The sequence below is a fragment of the Mustela lutreola genome, chromosome 1, assembly GCF_030435805.1.
Source record: "Mustela lutreola isolate mMusLut2 chromosome 1, mMusLut2.pri, whole genome shotgun sequence".
Taxonomy (NCBI): Eukaryota; Metazoa; Chordata; class Mammalia; order Carnivora; family Mustelidae; genus Mustela; species Mustela lutreola.
Window position 1 is genome coordinate 283,239,479 of NC_081290.1, and position 27,760 is coordinate 283,267,238.

The 27,760-nt window shown below is 51.7% G+C and overlaps 2 protein-coding genes and 1 long non-coding RNA gene across 6 annotated transcripts in view; 2 read left to right on the forward strand and 1 right to left on the reverse strand.

Moving 5' to 3' along the window:
* Positions 1-27,053, forward strand: POLA2 (DNA polymerase alpha 2, accessory subunit). 3 transcript variants are annotated; one of them, XM_059146951.1, is made up of 18 exons: positions 1-453; positions 3,856-3,980; positions 4,476-4,555; positions 4,726-4,783; positions 8,958-9,064; positions 11,608-11,801; positions 12,401-12,489; positions 14,059-14,214; positions 14,833-14,895; positions 15,604-15,646; positions 19,654-19,778; positions 20,462-20,500; positions 21,154-21,284; positions 24,150-24,258; positions 24,482-24,588; positions 25,409-25,468; positions 25,701-25,827; positions 26,554-27,053. In XM_059146951.1, the coding sequence occupies exons 1-18, from the start codon at positions 375-377 to the stop codon at positions 26,704-26,706; spliced, it is 1,845 nt and encodes a 614-aa protein (XP_059002934.1). In that variant the 5' UTR covers positions 1-374; the 3' UTR covers positions 26,707-27,053. The 3 variants fall into 3 exon arrangements, with proteins under 3 accessions (XP_059002934.1, XP_059002952.1, XP_059002942.1); XM_059146959.1 differs by having other exon boundaries at positions 2-453; positions 21,154-21,227; XM_059146969.1 differs by lacking the exon at positions 14,059-14,214.
* The window catches only part of LOC131815292 (uncharacterized), a 5,472-nt gene continuing 4,677 nt past the window's right edge, over positions 26,966-27,760 (reverse strand). Inside the window, exon 3 of the long non-coding RNA XR_009347644.1 lies at positions 26,966-27,088. This is a non-coding gene — a long non-coding RNA (uncharacterized LOC131815292). The remainder of the gene's footprint in view (positions 27,089-27,760) is intronic.
* Positions 27,334-27,760, forward strand: part of DPF2 (double PHD fingers 2) — a 39,858-nt gene continuing 39,431 nt past the window's right edge. For both annotated transcript variants that reach the window (XM_059146997.1, XM_059147004.1), the window contains exon 1: positions 27,334-27,344. The gene's annotated coding sequence lies outside the window, so the exon portion shown is untranslated. The remainder of the gene's footprint in view (positions 27,345-27,760) is intronic.

The following is a 27,760-nucleotide window of genomic DNA, read 5'->3' on the forward strand; positions in this document are numbered from 1 at the left end:
CGCGCGCCGTGCAAACCATTTGGCGGGTTTTCGCTGCTTGAGCTGTTCTGTCCCAGTCCTGGAGGTGCTTCGCGATAGCTTTTAGGGAGCAGGACGTTCTCCCCAGGAGTGCGAGTTAACGAGCTTTCGGCTTCCTCCCTTCGGGCGCTTGGGGGCTCCTCCCACATTAAAAAGAAGTGTTTCTCCGTGGCTGAGGCCGGGGCCTTCCGACCGCCGGAGGTCTTGGGCCATTTGGTCCTCTTCCGTCTCGCTCTCTGTGAGGGTGCCCAGGATCCGAGGAACCTCGTCCTCCCCATCAGTCTCCACGCCGTGGGTTCCCGGAACTCAGGTCGGAGCTCGGTGGGCCGGGCCCCCGGCTTCCCTGCGGGGTCACCATGAGCGTGTGCGCCCAGCGCCTGGTGGAAGAGTTGCAGATCTTCGACGTAGAATGCGAGGCGGCTCTGACCGAGAAATGTGAGTGCCTCGGCCCCGCGCCGCCCCCAGCCGGGATCCGCGCTCCCGCTCGGTGTTCCCAGTCGCCTAGAACCCCAAAGGGAACGCAGCCAAGTTTCTCCCCTCCCCTAGATCAGACCTCTTGGTGTTTGGGAGGCGAAAAATTAAACCAAGTCTTGCGATATGGGATGTAGGGACTTGGCAGCGTTTGCAGTGTCCTGCTTGGATCCCAACTCAAGAGTAAGAATATGAAGCACGACTTTAAACCCGCGCAGTTTCGGAAAGGTGGAATTGGGCGGTGCCAGGATCAGACTAGGCCCGGTGGCGCGAGTTGTGAAATTCTTTAAGCCTCCAAAACAGAACAAGAGCCGTGGGGGGTTTGAAATGTAACTTTTTATTCGTGGCTCCTCCCTTTCCAGCCTGGCTGTAAACTTCTGATCCATCACTTCTCATCAAAGCTGTTGGTGGTCTGTGCAAATATGATCCCTTGAGGTGGGTTCCCCAAATTGAATTTTAGCTCTGATAAAAACGCTGGGGAGCTTGTCAGCTGTTTACAGAGGCTGAAACAGACCAGGAGACGGCTTGTCTGAACCCCAGTCTCCTCTCATCGAGTGTGGGTGCTCCCTCTTACTGGTCAGGCTCTGGGGCAGGAGATGTCAGAAGCAGTGTCTTGGGAGGTGTAGAGTTCTCAGTTTCAGAATCGTGATGAACGTGCCCCTGCCCTAACCATTCGTCAACATTTAGAACTTCTTTTTTAATGTGTAAAACCAAAATGCAAACATGTTAACTTTCCGTGAGATACCAGAATTCTCCAAGGTCTTATGCCCAGTGCATTCTTTTCCAAAATGCTGTTGCTTTTATCTCACAGAACTACTTTGGCAGTGGTGTTAGAATTCTAGTCTTTGAATTCATAATTACTAACCTCAGTGGGACTTTTAAGTTTGTCACCTTCTCCTTTAAGGTCCTTCTGTCCCACTCAAAGCTGATGAACTTCTTGTCTCACCAAAAAAGTAGAAACAGAAAACTTCCACCATTACTTCTTCACACCTACCTCTTCTGATGCCTTATTCCAATGAATAAATTCTCCCTATTCCTAGTAAAATCCAGACCCCCCCCAACTAGAGTCCTAAATCCCATTCCTTCTCGAACCTTCTTACGAACATTGCTCCAGTAATTCTAACCTCTTACATGTTTTCTATTTTTCTCACTATGAGAGTTTTTCTCCTGATAGCACAGTAGTGTGGTTCTTGCTCCACTTTTAAAATACTCTGTTGAAGGACACCTGGGTGGCTCAGTGGGTTAAAGCCTCTGCCTTCAGCTCAGGTTTCTGGGATCTCAGGGTTCTGGGATCTCAGGGGATCAGGATCTCAGGGTTCTCTGGGATCTCAGGGTTCAGGATCTCAGGGTTCTGGGATCCAGCCCTGCACTGGGCTCTGTGCTCGGCAGGGAGCCTGCTAAACCCCCCCCACCCCCCCTGCCTGTCTCTCTGCCTACTTGTGATCTCTCTCTCTGTCAAATAAATAAATAAAATCTTTAAAAAATAAAAATAAAATACTCTGTTGAACCCATTCCCACTTCCAGTTCTTTCCTCCCCAATTACAGCAAACCTCTTCAAAAGGGTTGTCTGTTTTCTGTATTTGCTGTCTTCAGATTTGTCCTCCTTAAGCCTGTTTCAGTAATCTTTTTCATCCCCACGGCTTCTCTGAAATTGCTTCTCTCAGGGTCACCAGTGACCTTAACTTAGCTAAACTCGGGGTGACTTTTCAGTTCCCATCCGGAATTAGCATTTGACACCGTTTGTCGTGTCTTCTTTGAAACACATCTCTTAGCTTCTCAGACACTACACCTACTTGTTCTCTTATCTTGCTTGTCACCGCTTCTCAGGCTCATGCTGAGTCCCAGATGCACACACTTCCTTAGGGAATCTCATGTGGTCTCTCGGCCTTTCATCCCATGTGTTGCTGATGATTTCCAGGTGCCTATCTTAGCCTGGACCACTTGCTAAATGGCCAGCTCACTTGTCCAGCTGCTAGCTGGGTGTGTAATGGGCACCTCGAACTCCATGCATCTAAAAACCGTGTGTCTTCCCTTTCCTCGTAGGACTTCCTGCTGCTCTCTTCCCCACCCTTCCAGGTGCTCAGCCTGAAACCCACATCATCTTTGATTCTGTTTTTTCTTCACCATCAGCAAATCCCATTGGCTTTACCCTCACGATGCTTCCTGTGTGAGGTCCAACCACTTCTCGCCACACCTCACTGCCCCCACCTTGGTCCAAGCCGCCGGCATTGCTCGCTTGCACTTTGCCACGGTTCTCTTCACTGGTTCCCCTGATGCTACCCTTGCCTCCTTCGCTCGCTCTTTGCTTAACACGGCATCCAGAGTGACCCTGTTCACCGGAAGCTGGGCCATGTTACCGCCCTGTCCGAACCCTCTGGTGATTTTCTAAGTTGCTCGGGGTACTAACCAGGGTACTAACCCTCTGGTGATTTTCTAAGTTGCTCGGGGTACTAACCACTAACTAGTGGCCAACAATCGGCTCCCCCTTGAACTCCTTGTCTGTCTCCTTCCTCACTGTGTTCTAGCCGCAGTGGTGATCTCGCTTCTGCCTCCGGATCTTTGCATGAAATCTCTTTCCCTAAATACTGCATGGCTCGCTCTCCACCTTCTCAGCAAAGCCTTCCCTAATCCCTGTATTGAAAATGACCAATCCCTGCTCCCAAACCTCTGATCCCTTCCCCAGCTTTCTTTTTCTTTTTAATCTTATCTATTTTTTTAAGATTTTATTTATTTGAAAGGGGAAGAGGGAGAGAGAGCAAGAGCAAGGGAGGGAGGGGCACTGGGTGGCTCAGTGGGTTAAGCGTCTGCCTTAGGCTTGGGTCATGATCCCAGCGTCCTGGGGTCAAGCCCACATCGGGCTCCCTGCTCAGCGGGGACTCTGCTTCTCCCTCTGACCCTTCCGCCTTTCGTGCTCTCTCTCTCTCTCACAGTCTCTCTCAAATAAATAAATAAAATCTTAGAAAAGAGAGAGCGCACAGGAGGAGGGAGAATTAGACTCCCCGCTGAGCAAGGAGCCCAACCTGGGGTTCCGTCCCAGGACACTGGGATCATGACCTGAGCTAAAGGCAGCTGCTTACCGGACCGAGCCACCTGGGTGCACCCAGCTTTCTTCTACGCAGCACATTGAACCATCTAACATAGCACAGATTTTATTTCCTTGTTTTCTGTCTCCAAGACTAAGCTTTGTGGAGATAAGGATTCTTCTCTGTTGTTCACTGCTCTATTCTCATGCCTGGAACCGGGCCTGGCACCAGTGGGTGCTGAGGAAACACTGACTGAAGAAATCAAAGACTGTTTTCACTTTTCCCGGGCGGAAGCTGCGAGAAACCATCTGTGGTCTCACCTGCACTCTTTCCCTTCCCGCAGTGGTGGAGCTGTGCCTCCTGTACGGACAGAACGAGGAGGGCATGGTAGCCGAGCTGATAGCCTTCTGCACCAGAACGGGGAAAGTTGGCCTCACCCCAGACATCCTGAACTCTTTTGAGCATGAGGTAAGAACAAAATGTAAGGAAACTAATAATGAAATTCTCCATTCCTCCTCTTCAGGGGGAGGTGGTGTGAGATGAGTGTGGGCTTCAGAAACACAGCTGAACTCTGGCCCAGTGTGCACAGGGGCAGCCAACATAACGTCTGTCCCTCAGCGTCCATTTCCTCTTCGGTTACTGGTTCTAATAACCCGTATTTTTTTATGGTTATTGTAAGAATTAGACGAGAGTGGGTCAGAATCACCTGAAACAGTATGTTGGGTGGTATGTAGGCCTTCAGCAAATCATTGATGGTGGTGTTAGCTTTGAGCGGTTGCAAACAGTCCCAGGAGAACTCTTCTTTGCTAGCCTGCCGTGCATTGTCTTGACTTAACTCTTTCTTGGAGGAATTTTATATATTAGATTGTATTTTGAATGCCTGTTATTACCTCACAGCTCTGGAGCACACCTCCTCTGTTACTTGACTATGGAATAATACATTCATTATCTTTTATTCCTCAGTGTCTGAGCAAAAAATCGTCCAGAGCGCCCAGGGATGGTGGGCACGCTGGAGCCAGAGACATTGTTTCCATCCAAGAGCTGTATCCTTTCCTGCTGCTGGTCTTTATAGAAAGCTGGGTGCTGTATCTTGTAATTTGCGTAATTTAAAAGCAAGTAATAATTAGAGTACCTACTAATTGGCTTTCTTGTTTAATCGACCCTTGCCTTCAATTTCGGATGGAAGTCTGTTTTTCCTGAGCACTGTTTGTAGAATCGAAGTGGAGAAAGAAGAAGAGAGCCTCTTGGACTCCTACACCACGCCCTCTAAGGTCAGTCTAGGTTGGAGATCGCTTCCCACGAGTAGCCTTTTTTCTTTATTCTAAAAACAGTGTCACGACATTCGAAGTTCTGAGGGAGAAAAGGAGCCACCCATACAGTTGCTGCCGTGCTGCCACTGACACGGCCTCCTTTCCGTCACAGGCATAGCCGTGTTTACGTAATGGCAGTCCTTGGAACCATAGAGCTATCCTGCCTTTTTTCAACTAGCATAAGCATCATAAAATGTTCATAAATACAGTTTCTCCATTATTACTCTTCGTAAAAGTTGCAGAGCGTTGTATCCGGTGGAGGTGCTGTAACTGAATGATTCAGTTCCAATGTTGGATCCTAGCATGAGGGGTAGGCTAGGGTAGTGGGATAGTGTTGATGTCAGAGCCTGTGTCAGAAGACCTAGAGGACCTTGGGTGAGTTATTTTATCCCTCTGAGCTGCAGCTTCCTTATCTCTAAGATCCCGATGCTTCCATTCATTTACTGAGTAGCTGCTGTGTGCCAGGCTCAGTACCAGATGCTGGGAGAGCAGTGGTGGAGAGAACAGGCACGGCTGGGCTCTGCCCTTAAGAAGCTCAAAATAGGGGCGCCTGGGAGGCTCAGTGGGTTAAAGCCTCTGCTTTTGGCTCAGGGCATGATCTCAGGATCCTGGGATAGAGCCCCGAGTCACGCTTTCTGCCCAGCAGGGAGCCTGCTTCCCCCTCTCTCTCTGCCTGCCTCTCTGCCTACTTGTGATCCCTAGCAAATAAATAAATAAAATCTTTAAAAAAAAAAAAAGAAGAAGAAGAAGAAGAAGAAGCTCAAAATAAATTTGTAGAAATCCATAAACACGGAGGAAGCCTTAATTTTTCAAAGTCCAGTTGCATCATGAGGAAGAAGGCAAGTAGTTTAGGTGTGCCTGCAGAGAGCAAGAAAGCTGAAAACATGCCCTGTGAAGTTGCTGACACAAAACAACTCATTCACCAGCCCTCTCCCCTTGTGCACCGGGACCTGTTGCCACCAGGTCCTTGGTACTGTCCTCTCCTGGATGAGCAGGACAGTTCCCTGTCCTGGCTGCTTTCTGCTATGTCCGTCTCTGAGCCGTTCACACAGTAGGCACCGTGTGCCATCTCCTTTCAAACACAAGGCCAGGATTTGCTGCTCCCCCGCCCTCCACCGTCTCCCCCATCTTCCCCGATCACATTCAGGAAGTGTGTGAGGGTCTGAGTTGGCCCCACTCCCTGTCCACTTCCCTCTCCTCCTCACTCTGGCGGTCTCTCTGCTCTTCAGACACCCCAGACATGAGTCCGCCTCCTCTGTCCCCTGTCTGAGGGAACAGACCCACGGCCGAGAGCAAGCCCCTCCTCTTTCGCGCCTTGGTTTCCTTCTCTTGCTTTCCTTTTCTCCGTGGCACTTACTAACATGAGGCAGGTTGTGTATTTACTGCTCTGTGTCAGTCTGCCTCCCTGTGTTAGAACAGAAGCTCCCTGAGAGCAGAAACATGGCTGTGTTTGCTGCTGTTTTCCCAGAGCCTGGCGTGTTAATAGTTGAAGGACAGACCTTCTGAGTAAGGACGGTTGCTTGGCTCCCTAAGGAGCACCACCAGCTGGGATTGCGGGCCCTGGTGAGGCTGCTTCATGTGACGGCCTCACAGGTCCAGCAGTTGCGATCTGTCTGTATGTCCAGAGCTGAGCGTGTTCTTGGGGACTGACTCCTGGTCACCCAGCGCTCTGTGGACTGACGCGTAGGTCAAATACAAATTTACTTGGTTTCCCAGGGGAGTATATGCCCCTCCAGGGAGAGAAATGCCATTCTAAGGATGCCCGTTCCTGCCATGGACGCTCAGTTAGGAGTCACAGCTGGTGACCCCGGAATCAGAGTTAAGTGGGTTGGACTGAAATGAACAAACAAGATGAAAGACCAGTGGAAAGCCCAGAGGAGATGCCACGTGGGTCTGGCCCAGAGGAACATGAAATACCTAGAATCATACCTATCCCAGGAAACTGCTCAGTCATCGTTAGGCCGTACATCAGTGGCCTCCTGACTGCGTAGTCATGGGGCCACACGTTGGCCTTTCCTCGCACAAACAGTGCACAGCGAGCTTGCCAGACCCTTGCTGGGTCTCCGAGGCAGGTGTGCCCATGGTGTAGAGCCCAGTGTCCTGGTGGCCTCCTCCGATCATCATTAAATGTTTGACTTGTGCAGTTAATAACTATTCTGCCTCTGCGCTCGCCATAAATCCCCTGGTGATCATTCTGCTTTCCACATGTCCTGCCTGATCGGAGAGAATGGGTTAGCCTGCGGATCTGAAGTTCCCGTGCCACCAGCATCGGCTTCCTAGTAAATGAATAAATTGGCAACCTGGGCTATAATTTGGGTTTCTGGGTGGTGTGAGAATGTGCTTGCCCCAGGATATGAGAATATGGTCTCCTCGGTCCTGGCTTTTCTCACTGTAAATGCCTAGACGTGCAGCATTAATAGCAAATCTCTTGAGTGTGTTCAGAGCGAGCACATCCCCGAGAAGTCTGACTGGAGTTGGTCTGTTGACACCATCGGGTTTGGCTGCGAGCGCTGAGGACAAAGGCCATGAAACTGCCCTGTCTCCCATCCTCTCGCCAAGTCCTGGGAGATGGACTGTCCTTCTCTTGAAATACCTGCTCCTAACCTTGGACCTAGAGTTCCACAGCCTCTGTGGATTATAGGAGTCATTTAGGATATTAGTTTGAGGGGCGCCTGGATGGTTCAGTGGGTTAAATAAAGCCTCTGCCTTCAGCTCAGGTCATGATCCCAGGGTCCTGGGATCGAGTCCCGTATCGGGATCTCTGCTCAGCAGGGAGCCTGCTTCTCTGTCTCTCTCTGCCTGCCTCTCTGCCTACTTGTGATCTCCGTCTGTCAAATAAATAAATAAAATCTTTAAAAAAAAAAAAAGATATTAGTTTGAGGAAATACACCAAAACCATAAAATCTTACCCATCCTTTGGCCCGGTAATAGTCCCTAGTCAGAATCTCTCCTAAGGAAGTAATCTGAATTATGGGGGAAGCCATCTGTGTGAAGATGAGCATCAGCATTATTTAGGATCAGCCAAAGGTACAAGCACCCATTCACCCAGCAGTAGAGAAGTATTCACGTCAACCCAGTGTATCAGTTTAATCACAGCTACTAAAAAAGGACAGAGTTGGTGGGAAAATGTTCATAGTTAATATAGTGTGGAAAAAATCAGTATAGGTAATACTCAAATAAAGGTTTATATTTAAACTAAGATTGTAAATATTAGAATTCATATATTTTTTAAATTGGAAAAATATGAAAATAGCAGAGAGGAATATTAAAAATTTGGTTATTGTACAAGAGCGGTAGCATCAGGGTCTTTTTAAAACCTAATTTCTGTCCCAGCTACTTGATAATGGCCTTGCGTCTGTTCTCCAGTGTTTGACCCCAGTCGTCACCAGCAGGAGGCTGTGGTGACATGACTTTGGTGCGCAGCCAGGAGGAGCCCAAGGGCAGGGAATCCTCTGCAGAGCCGCGGGCCTCCTGGTTGTGGTCCCGGCAAAGAGTTTACCCCTGCTCTGCCCCAGTCAGCCGTCCCAGACTCTGGAAAGCAGCAGACCTCGGAGCCGCGGGTCTCATCCTCTGTCCTGGGTTTACTTTGGATTCCTGTGGATGAGCAAAAGCCCGAGAACAGGAGTGACCATGAGTGAGGCGTTTGCTGCACACTCAGACTACGGGCTCAACCATGCTCTCTTCCCAGAGTCATTTCCCTTCTCTAATTGTGAAAACGTGCAGGGGATTTTGCCAAAATGAGTAGTAATGTGGTCCTACCCCTTGTCAGGATAATGTGTCTGTGCAGATTAAAATTTCTAGCTGTTCCAGAGCAAAGGGGCGGGGAAAGAAAGTGACCACATGAACAGTTTGACAGGACAGATTGCCGGTCTGGCAGTCCTTTCTGGGAAATGTTGATCCTTTTTCATAATTGCCTTCAAAATGGGGACAGGATTCTGATGGATTTGGTGATGGCTGCTGAAGATTTCTATATGGGATTTTGCTTGGAGATGGGGCCTTAAGAAGGGAACCAGCCCAGTCCTACCTTATGCCCTTCACTTGGGCACTGATCGTGCTTTTCTTCCTGAGTGGCCGTACCCTCAGTTAGCTACTTGGGTCTTCGGTGACTGGGATCTCGTTTTCTGTTTTGTTCTAGGGTTCTCAGAAGCGAGCTATCACCACCCCAGAAACCCCCCTAACAAAAAGGACTGTGTCTACTCGGAGCCCCCATCAACTCCTTTCGCCGTCAAGTTTCTCTCCAAGGTACGGATCAGAATGGATCCAGCTGCCGGACAGCGGGCCGGCTCTCCCCTTTCTGTGATTGTTGAGGGACTGACCCTCCGGAGTGAGGGAGTCCATGCAGGTGAGCGTGTGGCTCTGGTGTCTGGCTCGAGGGCTTACTGCTGTCTGCTCTCGCTGCCTAACCTTCCTGTGTGGAAAATTACTGCGTCTTCCAGTCGTTAAGGAAACTCACTTTCCACCCACTTTTCTGGGGCTCATTTCCCAGATCAGGAACAGATACCTTCTCCGGAAAACAACCTGTCTATTCAGAAGCCCGTGAGTCTTGGGAGTCTTGCCAAGGGAGACAGATAGGTTTCCATCTGCCTCTGTTAGTTCTGTTGTTGTTGGGTTTCTTCGCCTTGTTCTTCTTCTTTTCATCTCTAGTATCAACTTTTTCTTTAAGATTTTATTTGTCAGAGAGCACAAGCAGGGGGAGTGGCAGGCAGAGGGAGAGGGAGAAGCAGGCACCCCGCTGAGCAGAGAACCCGATGTGGGGCTCCATCCCAGGAGCCTAGAATCACGACCTGCCTGAGCCGAAGGCGGACGCTTAGCTTACTGAGCCATCCAGGCGCCCCCACAGCGTCTATTTTTTTTAAAAGAAAAGCACATATCTGTGTTCATCTTGTTGGAAAACCTGCTTATTGTTCCTCTCTCAGGTTACAGCTAGTTCCTGAGAGTTTGCATGTCACTGTGCGTCTGCGCGGACTTAGTTGGCATTTTTATCCTGCTGCCACCTCTGCACGTAAATCCACAAAGATCACATGTGATTTTTTTGAAATCCGTAAATGACATGTCTCCTGTTAGCACATTCCATAGGCGATGGCCCTGCTGGGTGGAAGAGAGGCTTGGTGCTGCTGCGTCAGGCCAAGGACCCGTCACGTTTACCGTTTAGGGAAATTCGAACTGCTTGTGCCGTGGTCCCCTTGTCGACAGAGCAGAACTGAAGATTGTCCAGTTCTGCCGCTTGAGAAAGGAGGTGACAACGGTCACTCCAGAAGAGCGGCCATGGGACTTGGAAGGACAGTTTCCCTAGCATGATCCCCTGCTGCTTTCGGGAGTTCTCAAACGGGTTTGGGAAGTGAGCTTTCTAGACATACGAGGCCATCTTTGAAACTTGCTGGGTAGAGACGGTTCTCATCAGCCGAGCCAGCACGGTGACAGCAGCAGTCCCTTGAAGTGTCCTGGCACTAAGGGGCCAGCAGTGATGGCTGTCCCACGGGGCCGCTTGGGGAGGAGCTCAGAGAAGGCGGCCCTGTGCTGCCTTGGCATTTTTTAATGCACGCTAATAAAGCTGACATCAGAAACTGGTTTTGTAATTTATGGAAGTAACCTGTAAATTATTCACGTAGAAGCAGCGCAGGGCCCGAGCTCATTAACTGAGCTCCTCTCCCATAGCCTCTATGGGAAGCAGGAACCATGGCTCCAGTTTCAGTATCGCCTGTGAAACTGTCGCCTGCAGAGCTTGGGTCCTAGGGGCAGACCGTCTGAAAGCGAGCTCGCTGCCAGCTGCGTTCCCAGCCAGGGGGTGGGAGGCCCGCATGGCCTTCCGGGGAGCTCAGTGACCTCCGTGTTCTTGTTTACCAGGCGGGCCGTGGAAATACGAGCGCTTGTCAGCTGGGCCTCGGAGAGTGGGAACGGTTTTCCACCAGCTGGCTGAACTCAGTACAGCCCCATCTACACACACGGGGGGCTGATTAAGTCCTTTGACCTTCATTTCAGTGTGGTGTCTACCTTGAGCTGTGTTGTGCCGTATTAGAGATGCACAGCAACTTTGGTCTTATCCACAGCCAGGCTCTAGGGTATTCTAGTACGTGCGGGGAAAAAAATCATAAGAGAGGCCTTTGAGTGGCTCAGTTGGTTGAGCGTCTACCTTCAGCTCACGTCATGATCTCAGGAACCTGGGATTGAGCCCTGCATCAGGCTCCCTGCTCAGCGGGGAGTCTGCCTCTGTCTCTGACCCTCCCCTGCCTGTTCCCTCTCTTTCTCTCTAATAAAAAAATCTTTTAAAAAATTGTAAGAGAGGGGGTGCCTGGGTGGCTCAGTGGGTTAAGCCACTGCCTTCGGCTCAGGTCATGATCTCAGGGTCCTGGGATCGAGTCCCACATCGGGCTCTCTGCTCAGCAGGGAGCCTGCTTCCTCCTCTCTCTCTCTCTGCCTACTTATAATCTCTCTCTGTCAAATAAATAAATAAAATCTTTTAAAAAAAAAAATTGTAAGAGAGAAAAGAAAGTGGTACTTCAGACTCGCTTTTTAATCAATCCAGAGTTCAGTTTGGTTTTCCTTTGTTTAGCTGTAATCCAGGAGAAAGCCTTTTGAAAATATGTCTCTGTCTCTAAGCTTACCCTCATTCCTGAAATTCCTTAAAGGTCTGGGTATATCCAACCCCATTAAGCTGATAAGATTTATAAAATGTGAGGCCAGCTTGACGTTTCTCCAGTCCCCCTTTCCAAAAGGTTACCTCATTTTATTCACCTCACACTTTAAATACAAACTCGGTAATGCGTATCTCTTTTGCTTCCAATCAGTGCTACTCCCTCTCAGAAATACAGCTCGAGAAATAACCGAGGAGAAGTGGTTACCTCCTTTGGTTCAGCACAGGGAGTATCTTGGTCTGGAAGAGGAGGGGCCGGTAACCTCAGCCTGAAGGTCTTGGGGGGTCCAGAGTCACTCACCAGGAGCTACAAATCAATGTTCCAGAAGCTTCCAGATATTCGAGACGGTAATTGTTTATCTTTTTGCGATTCTGGAGAATATAAAACCACCTGGAAAGGCGTAGAGTAAGTAACACAGCTTTAGCTAGGCCGGTAGAACAAGTTCCAAGGTCTCCTTTGAATACAGAAGTTCGTAGATGTCCTCAGGATGCCCCTAGCAGTGGAGGGACAGGACGTGACCCTCTCAGCAATTCTCCCAAGTCACTCCGCTTCCCTAAAGAGAAAGCACATAACCATTTCCCGGTGACAACCATTTGAACTGCGTAGAAGCCAATGAAAATCAAAGACATTTATGGTGTCTTCCTTGTAAAGAATGGAAGATTCTCCAGGTTGGACTTGACTTGCCCTAAACCTCACTGATGACCAGAAGGAAAGGAAGGCTGGGTTGTGGGCATCTGTGCTGACTCTCGGGGAGTGTGCCACGTGATCTGTGGCCAAATTTCAGCCACTAGATACTGGGAGATTGGCTAGGGCTTTAGCAGGAAGTCCTGGGCACCTCCTACTTCTGTAAATTGACTGACTTCAGTATTTTACAATGCGCTGTATCTTCTCCCTTTACAAGTGGAATGTCCTAAACACAATACTTTTCCCCTCTCTGGGCTTTCAGTTCTGACCTGTAAGATAGAGGAACTTGGCAGTGAACTCAAGGAACATTACAAGATTGAGGCTTTTGCTCCTGTTCTGGTCCCAGCTCAAGTAAGAATCGTTCTAATAGTCCTTCCTAAATAATACTGTAAATTTTTAAGAAGATTTTATTTATTTGATAAAAAGAGATCACAAGCAGGCAGTGGGGGGCATTGGGGGGGAGGTGAGCAGGCTCCCTGTTGAGCAGAGAGCCCAATGCGGGGCTCGATCCCAGGACCCTGAGATCATGACCTGAGCTGAAGACAGACGCTTAACCCACTGAGCCACCTAGCTCCCTAATATTGTATTTTTAAACTAATGATAAAAAGGCATCCTTGCTCCCTTTTTTACTTCTTGTCTATGTTCTAGTTAGAACATCTGTCGTGGTCGAATTTAATAACATTTTCTTTGCCCTTGGATTAGGGTTCTTCTACATAAGCAAAGACTGAGGCCTTCTCCTTTCTAGTGTGAGGCAGGTAGCCCCCTGGAGATTTCCCACGGATAGAAGTGTTCAGTGATCAGGTTATGAGGACAACAGCAAGGATAGGGTCCAGGAGCAGTGACCCATAGTCGCTCATCTAGTTTGGTGTCTGTCCTTGCGGATCAACCATTGCCAGCAATATCTTTAATTGTGGTTTAATCTGGCATATGCTCCAGTGCTTTCTCTCTGGAAATTTTTTTTTTAAGATTTTATTTATTTGTCAGACAGAGATCACAAGTAGGCAGAGAGGCAGGCGGTGGGGGGCGGGGAGCAGGCTCCCCGCTGAGCAGAGAGCCTGATTCGGGGCTCGATCCCAGGACCCTGGGATCATGACCTGAGCCGAAGGCAGAGGCTTTAACCCACTGAGCCACCCAGGCGCCCCCCTGAAACATTTTTTAACCTAAGGGGAAATGTGTTCTAGAAGATTCCTTAAGGCACTTCTGTCATTGTTTGCATTCAGAGAAGATTGACCACTTGGGGATGATACACAAAACATGTCATATAAGGAAGTTTAGGAGGAAGCAGTGGAGGGGAGGCAGCAATGCACGGTCTTGTGGGGAAGGATTGGACTTCCTCAGTCTGCCCCAGGAATGGGGACAGGACAAAGGAAGCCAGAGAGAGACATTTCAGCTCAATTTAAAGAAGAATTTCCTGTTAAGAGACCATACAGTGTGTGGTTAAGGATATGGCTCTGGAGCCACACTTCAAACCCAGAATTGACCCACACTTTGACCTTAACTAAATTACATAACCTGTGGCTGATTTCTCTCTTTTGTAAAGTGGGTCCAGAAATAGTGTCCTCTTCATCATCACTGCGAGGATTAAACAGGTTAATACACGTAAGCCTTTAGAACGTGCCTGGTATTCAGTAAGCTCAACAGACATGAGCTGTTAATGTTTGAAACTATCCAGAAATGCACTGGGCTGCCTTGGGGGCGCAGGAACCAAGTTTATCTTCACTAGAGATGCCCAAGCTTAGGTGACCGCTTAGAGGGCCTCAAGCAGTGGGTGGGTGGGCAGACCAGATGCCCTGAGAATCACTGATGATGCTTGTCAGTAGGGTGGCCCAGCCAAAAAAATCCTCCGCTGTCCATTCTGGTGACCCCAGATCTCGAGCTCCTGCCCCCAGGACTGTCACATGTATGTTACATCTTCGGTAGGAGCCCATTACTCTGCTGGGCCAGATCGGCTGTGACACAAATGGGAAGCTGAACAGCAAGTCCGTGATTCTCGAGGGGGACCGGGAGCATTCCTCGGGGGCTCAGATTCCAGTGGATTTATCTGAGCTCAAAGAATATTCTCTGTTTCCCGGACAGGTGAGACGGGACGCATGCGTGCTGTGTACTCTGCAGCGTGTATGGGGGCGGTGGTAGGATGAACATTGCGTCCCAGGCTGCCTCATACTCTCCTGAGGTGTGGCGGGAGCACTGGCCCGAGGGCAGACTCCAGTGTACAGATTCCAGATTTCCCCAAATGCTCTGACCTCAGCCCTGGGACCTGCTGCCGGGTTCAGCCTCCATCTCCGCCCAGCACGGCCTGTCACTGTAGCCAAGCTCCTTATCATCTCGAAGCAGAGTGTCTTTGTCTCTAAAGTGGAAATAATACTTCTTACCTCATAGAATTGTTACAAAAAATTAGATCATCCATATGGAACATAATTATTATTACTGGCACAACCCTCTTAATTTGTTTCCTAGAAAAATACCCCCAAGTTTCTAATTATAAAATGAGATAGGTGCGCTTAGTACTTAATAGATGTTTTTTTAAGTGAAATACCCCCAACGTGGGGCTCAAACTCATGACCCCAAGACCAAGAGTCACATGTCCTCCCCACTGACCTGGTCAGACGCCCCAGTACCTTCATACTTTTTAACTTTATCAAAATACTTTTATTGCCGATCTCTTGTTTATCTCCCATTCCACTTGTTCTTCAGGTTGTAATTATGGAAGGAATCAACACGACTGGTAGAAAATTTATTGCCACCAAACTCTATGAGGTACGAGGGTGACTGCCCCCCCCCGCCCTCCTCTGCTGTAGACACAGTATTGGCCGTTCTGTCCGTCCTGGAAACACGGAGAACCTATTTATTTGCTTCTCAGTCCTCTAGCTATAGATTGGGAAGCTACCTCCAGGCCTCCTGCAGACCATTTCTGCAAAGGGCCGTACAGTAAATATCTGAAGCTTTACAGGCCTTACAGTCTCTGCCACGATGACGGCTTTGGTGGCTTAGAAGTGCCATAGAAGCCAGCGAGTGTGGCTAACTTCGTGAAAGCAGGCGGTAGCCGGATGGGCCCCAAAGCCCCTAGTTTGCCATCCCCTGCTCTAGGCAGCAGTCCTCCACGGATTTGCAAATAACTAGAGCAAAAGTGGCAGATTCCCTGCTCTTGGGTTTTGCCTAGAATCCTGGGACTCTGGGCACCTGTGCTCTCGCACCTTCTGCTGGGTGTTAACGAGGTTAGCCGTGACCTCCCATTACCTGGGTTTCGTTGCCGCTCTGTGCCATACAGGAAAACAGTAGGAACAGTCCGTTCTGTGAGCTTTGAGCTCCAGGGGGCAAGACGGAGGCCGCTTTCTTCCTCCCACACCGCAGCCCGCCCTCCCCACCTGCCCATGCCGCAGTTCCCCACCCACATTCAGGGCCCACCCCCTCCCTTTTTTTGTTGTTCAACCAGGAACTCAGTTCAGCTTTTCTCCTGTTTTTAAGGGTCTGCCACTTCCATTTTATCAGCCCACCGAAGAGGATGGAGGTAAGTGTGAGTTCAAACATTGTTCTGCTCACCGCGAGGGTGGAGGAGGAGGATCTGGGTTCCTCAGGCCCTGAGAAAGCTGCAGAACGTGCCTGGCAGCACCCCGGGGGAGGCTAGGAAGGACAGCGGGTGGGCGGCTTCCCGGGCCCTTTGGAAGGCCAGGGTCTGAGCCCAGTGAGCCTGGGTTCTGGCTACACGAGGCATGCCATCTGTGTCTGGAAGTTATTTTGTAAAAGACCAAATAGGAATGGTTTTAAAAGGAATTTCATTCAGTTTGCTGTGGGGTCCTGCTTGGGATCCTGGAAGAGAAAAGGGACATTATGGAAAACCTAGTGACCCTCAAATAGTCAGGAATTAACAATAATAAGCCAGAGCGAATTCCTTCATTTCGTTTTGGTTTTTTTAGAGATTTATTTATTTGAGAGAGAGAGTGAAAGCGTGCACGCAGTCCGTGGGGATTGGGCGGGAGGGGGCGGAAGGCACGCCCCACACAGTGTGATCTCACCATCATGACCTGAGCTGAAATCAAGAGTCAGATGCTTTTTTTTTTTTTTAAGATTTTTATTTATATATTTGACAGAGATCACAAGTAGGCAGAGAGTCAGTTGGGGGCGGGGGGACAGGCTCCCCGCTGAGCAGAGATCCCGATGTGGGGCTCGATCCCAGGACCCTGAGATTATGACCCGAGCCGAAGGCAGAGGCTTTAACCCACTGAGCCACCCAGGCGCCCCAAGAGTCAGATGCTTAACTGACCGAGACACCCAAGTGTTCCTGGGTTCATTTTGACAGATGCACCCGGTCAGGCAGGGTGCTGGCGTTCGGGGACGCGGGGGGAAGGGTATATATACAAGAACTTGGTATTATCTTTGCAACTTTCCTATGCTTCTGAAGTTATTCCAAAATTGAAAGTTTATTAAAGGGACGCCTGGGTGGCTCAGTTGGTTAAGCAGCTGCCTTCGGCTCGGGTCATGATCCCGGGGTCCTGGGATCAAGTCCCACGTCGGGCTTCTTGTTCGGCAGGGAGCCTGCTTCTCCCTCTGCTTCTGCCTGCCTCTTTGTCTGCCTGTGCTCACTCGCTCGCTCTCTCTCTCTCTGTCTCTGACAAATAAATAAATAAAATCTTAAAAAAAACAAAAAAGAAAGTTTATTAAAAAGTTAGACAAATTTCTGGGGCACCTGGGTGGCTCAGTCAGTTAAGTGTCTGCCTTCAGCTCAGGTCATGCTCTTAGTTAGGCTTCCCGCTCAGCAGGAGTCTGCTTCTCCCACTCCCGCTGGCACTGCCACTTTCCTGCTGTGCTCATGCTCTCTTTCTCTCAAAGAAATAAAATCTTTTTGTAAAAAAAAAAGACAAATTTCTTTTTTTTTTTTTTTAAAGGATTTTTTTTACTCATTTGGCAGTCAGAGATCATAGGTAGGCAGAAAGAGAGAAGAGGAAGCAGGCTCTCCGCCAAGCATAGAGCCCAATGCGGGGCTCCATCCCAGGACCCTGGGATCATGACCTGAGCCAAAGGCAGGGGCTTTAACCCACTGAGCCACCCAGGCACCCCCCCAAAAAAAGACAAATTTCTAAGGAGGCCTGGAGTTATTTGGTAACTAATCTGGATGGGAAAAGACAAAAAGAAATTCTAACAGTCTGCTTCAGAATCATTCAGAGCATTTTGGGAAGGAAAGCAGAAGACTGTTGAGGACTCTTAGTGAGACGGCCGACTCAAGGGTATTGTCAGCACCCCGTGCCCAGTAACGGGGTGTGATGAGGGCGTTCTTGGCGATGACCTAGAATCAGGAATGAAATTTCAGGGTTTATGACGTTGCACGTTGCATCAGAAGACCCATGTTTTTGGCAACGAACCAATGAACGTGGTGGTATTAGATCCACTGTGCATGGCGAGATGAAACTGACGTGGCTGAGATGCCCGGAGCCTGAGCCGTGTGCCAGGGAAGCCTCTGGAAGCAGTGGAATTAGTTATGAACAAACAGTTTTAACCAAGGTATTGAGATATGCACTTGGAGACGCAGAGTGAGACATGGGCCCTGGTCTGCTGGCACTTGCTCTCCTCCAGGGTTTCCATCTGCTATAGGCTCCTCAGAACCACATATAACTTTGTCCCCTGCCCTAGCACAGGGTGAAATAGACTCTTCTCCCTGAACCCTCAATCCCGCTTCACGGCGTTCCTGCTCTGGTAGACGCGTAATGGCCTACTTCCTCGGACGGGGACTGTGTTTCTCTCTACAGCAGAAGGGACTTCACAGGTGTCCTTTACTTAAGAATCCTGAGATTATCCTGGATTGTCTGGGTGGGCCCAGTGACATCACAAGGGTCTTTGTAGGGAGGAGGCAGAACGATCCACATCAAAAGTAGGAAAAGTGGGCTGGCTGGGAAGATGGAAGAGGGGTCCTGAGCCAAGAAATGCAGGTGGCTTCTAGAAGCTGGAAAAGGCAAGGAAACCTCTTGCCTGGAGCCTCCAGAAGGAATGCAGCCCTGCCAGAACCTTGATTGTGGGATTTCTGACCCCCAGAACCATAATCATAAATGTGTGTTTGATTTCGGCCACTAAGGTTGTGATAATTTGTCACAGCAGCCATAGGAAACTAACACAACTCCATGTTAAGTCAGAGATCTTTGGGTTTTGTTGGTGTAAGCTATAGAAACCGAGAAACCTAAGAAAGAAAAAGAATTTGTTAGGGGAAATCCAGCTAGCTGTAGCGAGGACGGGGAGCTAGAAATGCAGACTTTGGAGCAGCCCTAGGTGTCCAGCCAGCAGGAATTCCCCAGCTCTCATCCAGTTACCTCTGGCCGTAATAGGTCAGCTCCGCCCTTTCTTCTCTTCTTGAATGATTCACCTCGAGATTCCAGAAGCAGAGAGGAGAGTATGGATGGCTCAGACTGATCACACACCTGGCTCTTGGCTAGGGGACAGCATTACACCCCCGGACTGCCTGGTGCAGGAGAGAGAGGGCTGGCTCTCCCAAGGGAAGGCCAGTGCTGTGGGGAAAGGGTCGTGCGAGACAAGTAGCCAAATGTCACACCTCTGTACCCCATACGGGAATCCCAGGCCGAACCTCACACCCAGCCCGTCTTTCTCGACTCCTCACCGGACCACGTTCCCCAGCCACCCTGGACCACAGATGTTCCCTCAAACCGCACACTCTCCAGGACGCTGCCCTGCCCTTGCTCCCAGAAAATTCTACTTACAAGCATAAGCAAAGTGAAATAAGCCAGTCACAAAAAGATAAATAGTGTATGGTTCCACTTACATGAGATACTTAGAGTAGCCAGAATCCTAGAGACAGACAAGAGAATGGTGGCCAGGGTCTGGGAGAGCAGGGGTTCATGTTTAATGGAGACAAGAGTTTCGGTTGCACGAGATGAAAGAGTTCTGGGAATGGATGGCAGTGATGATTGCACAGCATTCTGCATTTATTTAATGCCACTGAAATGTATACTTAAAAATGGTGATGATAGGGGCGCCTGGGTGGCTCAGCGGGTTAAGCCACTGCCTTCGGCTCAGGTCATGAACTCGGAGTCTTGGGATCGAGCCCCGCATCGGGCTCTCTGCTCAGCAGGGAGCCTGCTTCCTCCTCTCTCTCTGCCTGCTTGTGATCTCTCTCAATAAATCTCTCTCAAATAGGTAAATAAAATCTTTTAAAAAAAAAAAAATGGTGATGATAGCAAATTGTATGTTATTTGTGTTCTATCATAATAAAAAAATAGGGGAAAGGCATGAGCATACCTCACCTTGATCATATCTTTCCTGATTGCTGCTTCCTCCCATTGCCCACGTGTGCTGCTGGCAAACTGCCTGTCACTCCCTAGTTACTTGCTTACTTCCCTTTCTCTAGCAGCTGGCAGAGCATTCTTTGTGGATGGGGATGAGATCTTGGATTCCCAGAGTTGTACACATAGGGAGACTTGATTAATTGAGTCCTCTGGCACTTTTCCCTAATTGTCCTTTCTTCCACCATCCCTTTATCTTCTAATCAATACCTTATGATCCTTTCTGTCTTAGATTTTGAGCAAAACATGGTCCTGGTGGCCTGTGGCCCATACACCACATCCGACAGCATCACGTACGACCCCCTGCTCGATCTGATCGCCGTCATCAACCGCGATCTGCCGGATGTCTGCATCCTGGTAGGACAGCCTCCTGGGACAGCTCCGCTAGGGGAGGCACCAAGGAAGAAACCGGGGAGGAGACCGTAGAAAAAGGCCCGGGGCGTCTGAGTGGCTCAGTCAGTCAAGTGTCTGATGCTTGGTTTCAGCTCAGGTCATGATCTCATGGTTGTGAGATCAAGTCCCCATTTGGGCTCTGCACTGATCATGGAGCCTGCTTCCGATTCTCTCCCCCTCCCTCTCAGCTCCTCCCCTCTCTCTCTCTCTCAAATAAAGTCTTTTTTTTTTTTTTTTTTTAAGAAAGGCCCCCTAGGGGCGCCTGGGTGGCTCAGTGCATTAAGTCTCTGCCTTCGGCTCAGGTCATGATCTCAGGGTCCTGGGATTCCGCCCCACACAGCAGGGAGCCTGCTTCTCCCTCTCTCTCTGCCTGCCTTTCTGTCTACTTGTGATCTCTCTCAAATAAATAAATATTTTTAAAAAAAGAAAGAAAGGCCCCCCTGTAGGAGGCAGCACACCTGGTTAGGGGGCCCTGGCGGCCTCCCTGCATCCAGGGTCGTGGCTTTGCCTGTGATGTTCACTGGGCACCCAACCCCGTCTGCTGTCCAGAGGGACAGACGGACCCTGGGCAGAGAACCACTAGGAGAGGGTGTGTGAAGGCGCTCCCGGACACGTGCGGTTCTGATACTTCGCTTCTCTATCTGCAGCTTGGACCTTTCCTGGACGCAAAGCACGAACAGGTTGAGGTAAGTCGAGGCTGGTAGGGGACGTGCCGGATTCTTCCCTCCCGTTGAGCTCTCACTCTTGTTTCCATATTCTGGAGTTTATGCAGCATTTGTCACAAACCTGCGGCTAATCAGAAAAGCACTGTAGCAAGGCGTTTTTATAAAGAGACTGCATTGGAAGGCTTCGTGTCACTAGAATGCAGGCCCGTTTGGAAGCTGGGGAAGGAAATACATGTCTGTGAGTCTGGGGTCCCCATGTGATGCTGGGTCCCAAGGCCTGAGCACGCTCGCACAGATGCAGGGGTCTGTGGCTCACTAAGCTGCTACCCTTGGCTCCAGGACCCCCGTCTTGCCGTCCTTCGATGCAGAAAACACAAAAGGCCCTTCCCGGGACATCTCTGCGGCCGAGAGTCAGTGCCTCCTGCCCTTTGTCTCAGGATGTCGCACCTTCCACAGGAAGGATTTCGGAGCACTGTTGCTTCTAGTGTTTCAGTTTATGTTCTAGAGGATGAACTCCTCCCCCCACCTGCTTTCCTGCCCCCAGACAGACTGCTCTTGAGGACAGAGACCATGAACGTGTGTCTTTCATCGTTGTCTGTCCTTCAGCTCCTCGCCAGGCGGGTCAGTGAAGGCCGGCGTCTGCCCTCTGAATTGTCTCCTTCCTTCTCTTGCAGAGCTGCCTGCTCACAAGTCCGTTTGAAGATATTTTCAAGCAGTGTCTGCGGACAATTATCGAAGGGACGCGCAGGTCAGAATTGAGACTGTTGGACAGAGCGTCACCTGCCCGGGTTCCCCGCGGCAAGAAGTAACGGTAGCTCCTGTCCCTTCATCCTTTTGAACTCCAGAGATCAGATCCCTCTCTTGACTCCCAAGTGCACGGACGCCGGGCTTAGAGGCGTCTCTAAAACACAAAGATAAACACACTGGCCAGGAAGAGGCTGCACAGACTTTCGTCCCTCGCTTGCCCCTTGCTTCCTTCCCTTTGTCACTCCCTTTTGTGCAAACTCCTACTTCCTGGGAACCTTCCCAGCTGATTCTGAGAAGTGTTTGATGAGTTCCCCAACGAAATCCCCAGGGGCCCCAAGCATCTCGCTGCATGAGTGAGTGTTTTGGGGTGAGTCCAAGTCCTTCCCCAGAGTCTGAGCTGCCCCACGCTTCACGGGGCACTGCTGACGGCCGAGCAGGCCATGGGGGGCGTGGGGGATCTTAGATCCTTGCTGTAGACCAAGGGGCAGGAACTGAGGAGAGACATGCGATTCTAATTTGAGAGAAAAGGCACTATTCCAAGAAAAGTCCCAAACTACAAGTAGGAAGTTACTCGGGAAGCAGATGTCCTCACTTCCTGCCCTCTTCCTCCAGGGCCTGGGTTTGAGGGGATCTGGTACAGGTGATGGATCTTCTCCTCTAGGGATCTGCCTGCCTATGGCTGAGCTCAGAGAAAATAAACATTCCTGAGGCTAAGCTTTTAAAAACAAGTCTGTAACAAAGGTGGTTTTTAAAACAAGATGTATAATCTTCCTCCCATTCGCTGTGAGAACTGATCCCAGAGTTGATTAGTCGTAATACTACCTTCTTGTAGCGGCAGCAAGGCCGGTCTGGCAGGCCTCAGGGACTGAGGAGAAGCCCGCCTAGCTTACCTGGGGCCCAGGGGACTGAGCCTACCTCTGGGTCTGCCCCTTCCTCACTCCCTCCCTCAAATGAAGTTAATACAAGTGCCTCCCCTCTTGCTGTTTGTCCTGACGCAGGCCAGACCTAGGGAGCACCTGGTGCTCCTCAGAGATGCCCCTCCCCGCCCCAGCTACCAGGAGCAGGGCTGGTGTCCTTGTTCAGTGGGGTCCCCTGGGGATGATCAGGGACCGTGTAGCCATGCCCCAGCAGGCCGGGTGCTCTCAGTGCGACATCGGGTTCTGTTTTTGGTTCCTCGCCCCGTGTGGTGGTGACAGCAGTGGAACAAACAAAGAACAGACTGGGCATTGTGACTATGGGGCTAGCGCCCAGCGCTGCCAGGCACTTTCATCTGCAGCCAGCGTGCACCCCGGGGCATGGGGAGCTGCCCCGCCCTCCCCAAAACAGTATATAAGCACTCCATGCTGGGGGACTTTATTTTTATCCCTGAGAGATCAGACGTACAGAGCTGATTATCAGTAAAAGCAAGAGCTCGCGGAAGTGCCCCCTGCACTGAGAGCCGAGCTGCCGCCGAGCAGCAACCCTGCAGAGGGAGCGGCTGTGGGGACCCTCCCACCGCTGTGCACGGGGTTGTGCAATGCTCAGCATAGTTGGAATTTTCTTTCTGATCCCTCCCCCTACAGCCACTTCACAACCATGAGCAGGAGGGCTGTTTCCTCCTTAACCATTGCTCTTCCAGAACGTCCCTGAAGCAGCAACCTTTAAGCAGGGCCAGTGGCATCTCCGCCCTCTGTGTCCCTCCTGGACTGAGTCCCCCCGCCCTGGGCCTGGAGCTCAGCTGGTCCTGGGATGGTCAGCCCTGGCTTCGAGTGACTTGATCGTGTACTTCTCCATGTCACGAGGACAGTAACTGTTGACCAAAGTGGTCTCAAGGTCCTGGTTTCTGTTGCACATGTCTCAGTTCACACTCTGAGCAGGTATGATGGTTGACAGATGTGCCAACAGTCACCAATACCTTTCTCCCATAGGACAGGCAGCTACGGAGCTATACCTGCGTCTGGGAAGGCTGTAGAGTTTAAGCAAGAGAGGGAGCTGGCAGTAGGCACTGTTGGAGGGGTTTAAACATACCCTCAAAGTGACACTGGGCGCCTGTGTGGTTTGTAGTAGGCCCCCTGCCAAACACAGCTGAGGGAACCAAGGAAACGGGATTTTTTTTTCCTCTTTTGTGTGACTGAGGATAAATCGTTGGGTCCTAGAGTTGAAGGTTTTTCTTCGCTCACATGTTGAACCCTAGAGATCCCCCTTCTGCTTCCATCGAAGGAAATCTCTGTTTGCCGTCGCTATTAAATAATCCCGTCAGTCTGGCTAGCCAGTCTGCTGAGAGAAACTTGGAGCATCGCTTCCCTGTGGGAGAGGGAAGGGCCTTGGGGAAAGGCCACGTGTGTTCTTCCTCATCCCTCGGGAGGTGTGTCTGTCCGTTGTTGTAATTAGGACCCAGTGTTCTGGTAGGAGGTTGTGGTTTGACCCTCCATGTGTGAAGCAGTGTGGGGGTCCGGCCAGCATGGCTGGTCCCTCCCTGGGCAAGAGTGCCCCCACCCCACCGGGTCAGGGAGACTCCCGCCTGTACGCCCCGTGTGTGTGCACAGTGTGGAGTCAGAGGTTTGGTTTCCTGTCTGGCTGCAAGGCCCTGATTCTTTGGTCAAAACCTTGTCTTTCTAGATCTTCTCTATCCCAATGTCGGCTCCCCCTTTCTTTCCCACCAAACGTGCCCTTGCCCCAGCGGCACACCACACAGAGCCGGGAGAAAGCGTGTCCCGGGTGACCCGAGCCTCACTGAGGTAGATGCGCGGGAGTGGGAACAAGGTGCCTTGTGCTCACGGTGTCCCGTGGGAAACGGCCTCTCTCCTGCTAGAGTTCAGCTGGGAAATTCCTCCCTGGACGGGGGCCCTTGTCCCGAGCACGACGTTTGCCGTCTGTCAGCCAGCTGTTCTAACTCGTCTGCACTCGCCTTTCTCCCTCTCCTGACGGTTTTCTGACAAAGCAGCTCTGGCTCCCGCCTCGTCTTTGTCCCGTCTGTGAGGGACGTGCACCGCGAGCCTGTGTACCCACAGCCACCCTTCAGCTACTCCGATCTGCTTCGAGACGACAGAAAGGTAGCGGCGCCCCCACTCTGGCCCCGGAGGGGAGGGTGGATGGGCCTGACTCTTGAGCATCTTTCTTTAACAGACAGATGTATTTGTGATTTACTGTCCGTCGGTTTGGCCCCCCTTTTGGTGGTCTCCCCACCCCTGGGAGACCCCCCCACTGTCCCCCCGACATGGGCAGGACATTTCTAAGTTGGGTGCACAAATGCTCACCTCGCCCCTCTCGTTTCAGCGAGTGCAGTTCGTGTCTGAGCCCTGCAGCCTCGCCGTCAACGGCGTGATTCTTGGCCTGACGTCCACGGATCTGCTGTTCCACATGGGAGCCGAGGAGATCAGTAGGTGGGGAGCACTTCTGGTCCGGCAGGCAGGACGCTGGCTCTCTGGACCCCGGGCCTTTCTTCCACCAAGAAAACCACGGGGCTGGTTGGCAGAGCCTTGACTGGGAAGTCCTCAGAGCAGCGCTTTGTGCCAAACCCTTAGGCCATTCACGTTTGTCTGTTCCCAGAGGGAGCGACGGGGTCGGTCTCTGCTCCCACTTGTCTGTGGTGCTGGAGACCCCGTAGAGCCATGGCCATGCGTCTTTGCGCTCCGTTTCTCATCACAGAAGTTTATCTCCTTTTCTTCACCTCCCACTCTCATGACCTAAGCAGGAGGGGGTGTCCCTGCTCGTGCAAGTGAGCTGCAAAGCTGCTCAGCTGGCCATCGGTCTGCAGAAACTCAGACCTAGCCTGCTTGCTGACAGCCGTCCAGTGGTTCCTCCATCACGTGTAAAGCCGTGCGTGTGTTAGGCGAGATGGGTGTGTGCTTGCTGGCTGGGGTCCGAGGTGCAGGGGCCCCCTGACTTCACGCTCACCGCACGCTGGTACGCTTCTTGCACATTCTCGCACACTGCAGTTTGAGCCAGCGGCTTCCATGGTCTTGATCACCTGGGATGCCTGCTCTCTGCCTTTTCAGCCCGGTGGCCTGCTCCCCTTCTCGGGGTGAACAGACCCAGCTCTTTGTTGGAGGGGGTCTTTCAACTTCCCCAGAGGTACCCTCTCATCACTGCCTCTGGGCCCTGGAGCTTCTCCCCGGTTTATTGAGTCCTCAGGTCCTCCCCAAAGAGACACAGACTCTGAGAAGCAAGGCTCTGCATTCCATTTCTTGCTTGCTTCCCCAGTACTTCCGGACCTTCAGACAGACTCAGCCGAATCCTCAAGCACATCCTGACCCAGAGGAGGTGAGCTCGCTTGTGGGGCTCTCTGACCAGCACAAGTGTGCTTTGGGATCCGGTGCTTTGACGGATTTGATTGCGAGCACCTTCCTCAGGCCACTCCCCGGGAACTCTCCCCCCGCCTATGTGATGACAAGCCGGCCTTCTGTCCCCCAAACACAGGGAGGAGTGGGGAGACGGTGCGGGAAGAGGGGCCCCCAGCCCCGCCACTGCTGACTGCTTCTCTCCATCTCTGTAGCTACTACCCGCTCTACCCTCCCCAGGAAGACATGGCCATTGACTATGAGAATTTCTACACCTACGCACAGCTGCCCGTCACCCCGGATGTCTTCATTATCCCATCAGAGCTGAAATACTTTGTGAAGGTAGGTTTGAACTCTGCTTTTTCCCCAGAAACACCAGGACCCGTCTGACTTTCCCTTCTAGACCGCTGGTCCCCGCTCCTCATGCTGGGGATGGTGCTCCTTTCTTGGGGAGAGGTGATAAAAGGACTAGAAAATGAATCTTTTAGTAAAATGTTTGAGTAACAGCTGTCTCCCTGCTCCCGTGTACCCCCCGGGTGTTCAGCGAGCCAGCCTGGGAGCCCCAGGGGCAGGTAGGAAGGTCCTCGCACAGTGACTGTCACGTGGGGCCATATCCGGGAGACCTGGGGACATTTCACACGTGCACTTGCCTGCCCCACTCCCCAGAACTCGGATGTCACCTCCGGAAAGGGCTCCACCATGAGAACTTTGAAGAAGCCCTTGGGTCATTCTCATCTCTGCCACCTGAGGCCCCGGCTCCGCCCCCGGGGTGGGTCCCTCGGGATCCACCCAAGCCGTAGCTCTCTTGGCCTAATCAGCTAGTGGGACCTCAAGAGGTCAAAATGTGTTCCGCTCTTGGAAACAATAACCAGGTCAGGTTTGTCTCCTAAGCTGGGGAGCTGATTGTTACGCTTTTTTATTGTGGTTCAGAGGCTCAAAAGGAACTCGGGGCTTTCCAATAGTGAGTTAACAGGTTGGACAGGAGATGCGTTCCGTTGCCTTCCGCTCCTCTCCGGGGTCTGTTGGGTGGTTCCAGCTTTCTCACGTCTGCCCCTTTCCTTTCCCCAGGACGTCCTCGGCTGCATCTGTGTGAATCCTGGGCGCCTCACCAAGGGGCAGGTGGGGGGCACCTTCGGCCGCCTCTTCCTCAGGAGGCGGCGGGCGGCGGGCGGGGAGGGGAGGCAGAGTCCGTGCGTGGCCGCCCAGGTGGTCAGGATCTGAGGCCTGGGCGCTTCCTCGTCCCCCATCGTGTGGTGCTCGCGGACGTCTGCGAGCCCAGGAGCGGCCCCCCGCCGGGAGCCAGGCCGCCGGAAGGTGCAGGACAGCGGACAGTCACCTAGCGCAGGGAGGCTGCAGGGCACAGGCCCAGCACAGCTGGACCCTGACCCTGACCTGGAGTCGAGCTGCTCTGGAAGAAAGCTCTTGCTTCTTCGTGGACACACAGAGCCCAGGGCGAACTGGCTGTGGACGCAGTGTGCTCGGAAAAGGCCAGAAGGCTTGGTCATCTCTCGGCGGGAGTCAGACACGGAAACAACTTTTGGAGAAATAAAAGTAAATTGCGAGGGGGACTCCTGAGTGGAGTTCTTTTTCCTTCTTCTTTTTCCTGGCAGGGAACAAAGAACGTTGCTTCCTTAACCTGTGCCCAGTGAAGCCAGCATGTCTGTCATACTGGGTGTCGGTCCGGCAGCAGCCCTGACCCTCCCCAGGCCTTCGTGGCCTCCATGGTGGGGGAGGGGGCCAAGGAGTGGGGGGATTGCAGAGCGAGGAGCTGGCGGCGCGCCTGGCCCTCCCCGCGCAGCCCTGTTCTGCGGGCAGTGGTCCCAGCCTGACCACTCCATCTGGAGGGGGCGGCCTCCCGGAGCCCTGCCAAAGCTGGATTCCCCAGCGCCGGCCCTGCCAAGGTTGTACAACACGTGGGGCTTGCCCAGAGCCTGGAGCTCTTGGCCGGGTGGGGCCCTCTAGGGTCCCCAAACACCCCGTGTGTCCTGGCATTTGGGGAGAAGCCGTCACTAGCTAAACGTGGACTGAGTTTCTGCCCAAAGCCAGTGGGCTCTCCCGCCTCGTCTGCCAAAGCCAAGCGGGAGGAGCTCGACTGTTGGGCTGAGGGAAGTGTGCAAGGGTGCGGCAGGCGTGATGCCAGCGGCCTGAGTCAGAGACAAACAGGTGACAGAGCAGGGCCCCACCTTTGCCGCCTGCCCTGGATGGCGAGGGGGAGTCCACGGCAGGTCCCACCGGCTTTGGGAGAAACGCCTCCCTTTGAAAACTAGCAGCTGTG

What these genes read in the sequence shown, in the direction of transcription:
- POLA2 (XM_059146951.1), top strand. Translation starts at nt 375, where the DNA reads ATGAGCGTGTGCGCCCAGCGCCTGGTGGAAGAGTTGCAGATCTTCGAC. An exon ending in ATTGTTTCCATCCAAGAGCT is followed by an intron (nt 4,556 to 4,725) that starts GTATCCTTTCCT and finishes CACTGTTTGTAG; the next exon opens with AATCGAAGTGGAGAAAGAAG. An exon ending in TTGCCACCAAACTCTATGAG is followed by an intron (nt 14,896 to 15,603) that starts GTACGAGGGTGA and finishes CCTGTTTTTAAG; the next exon opens with GGTCTGCCACTTCCATTTTA.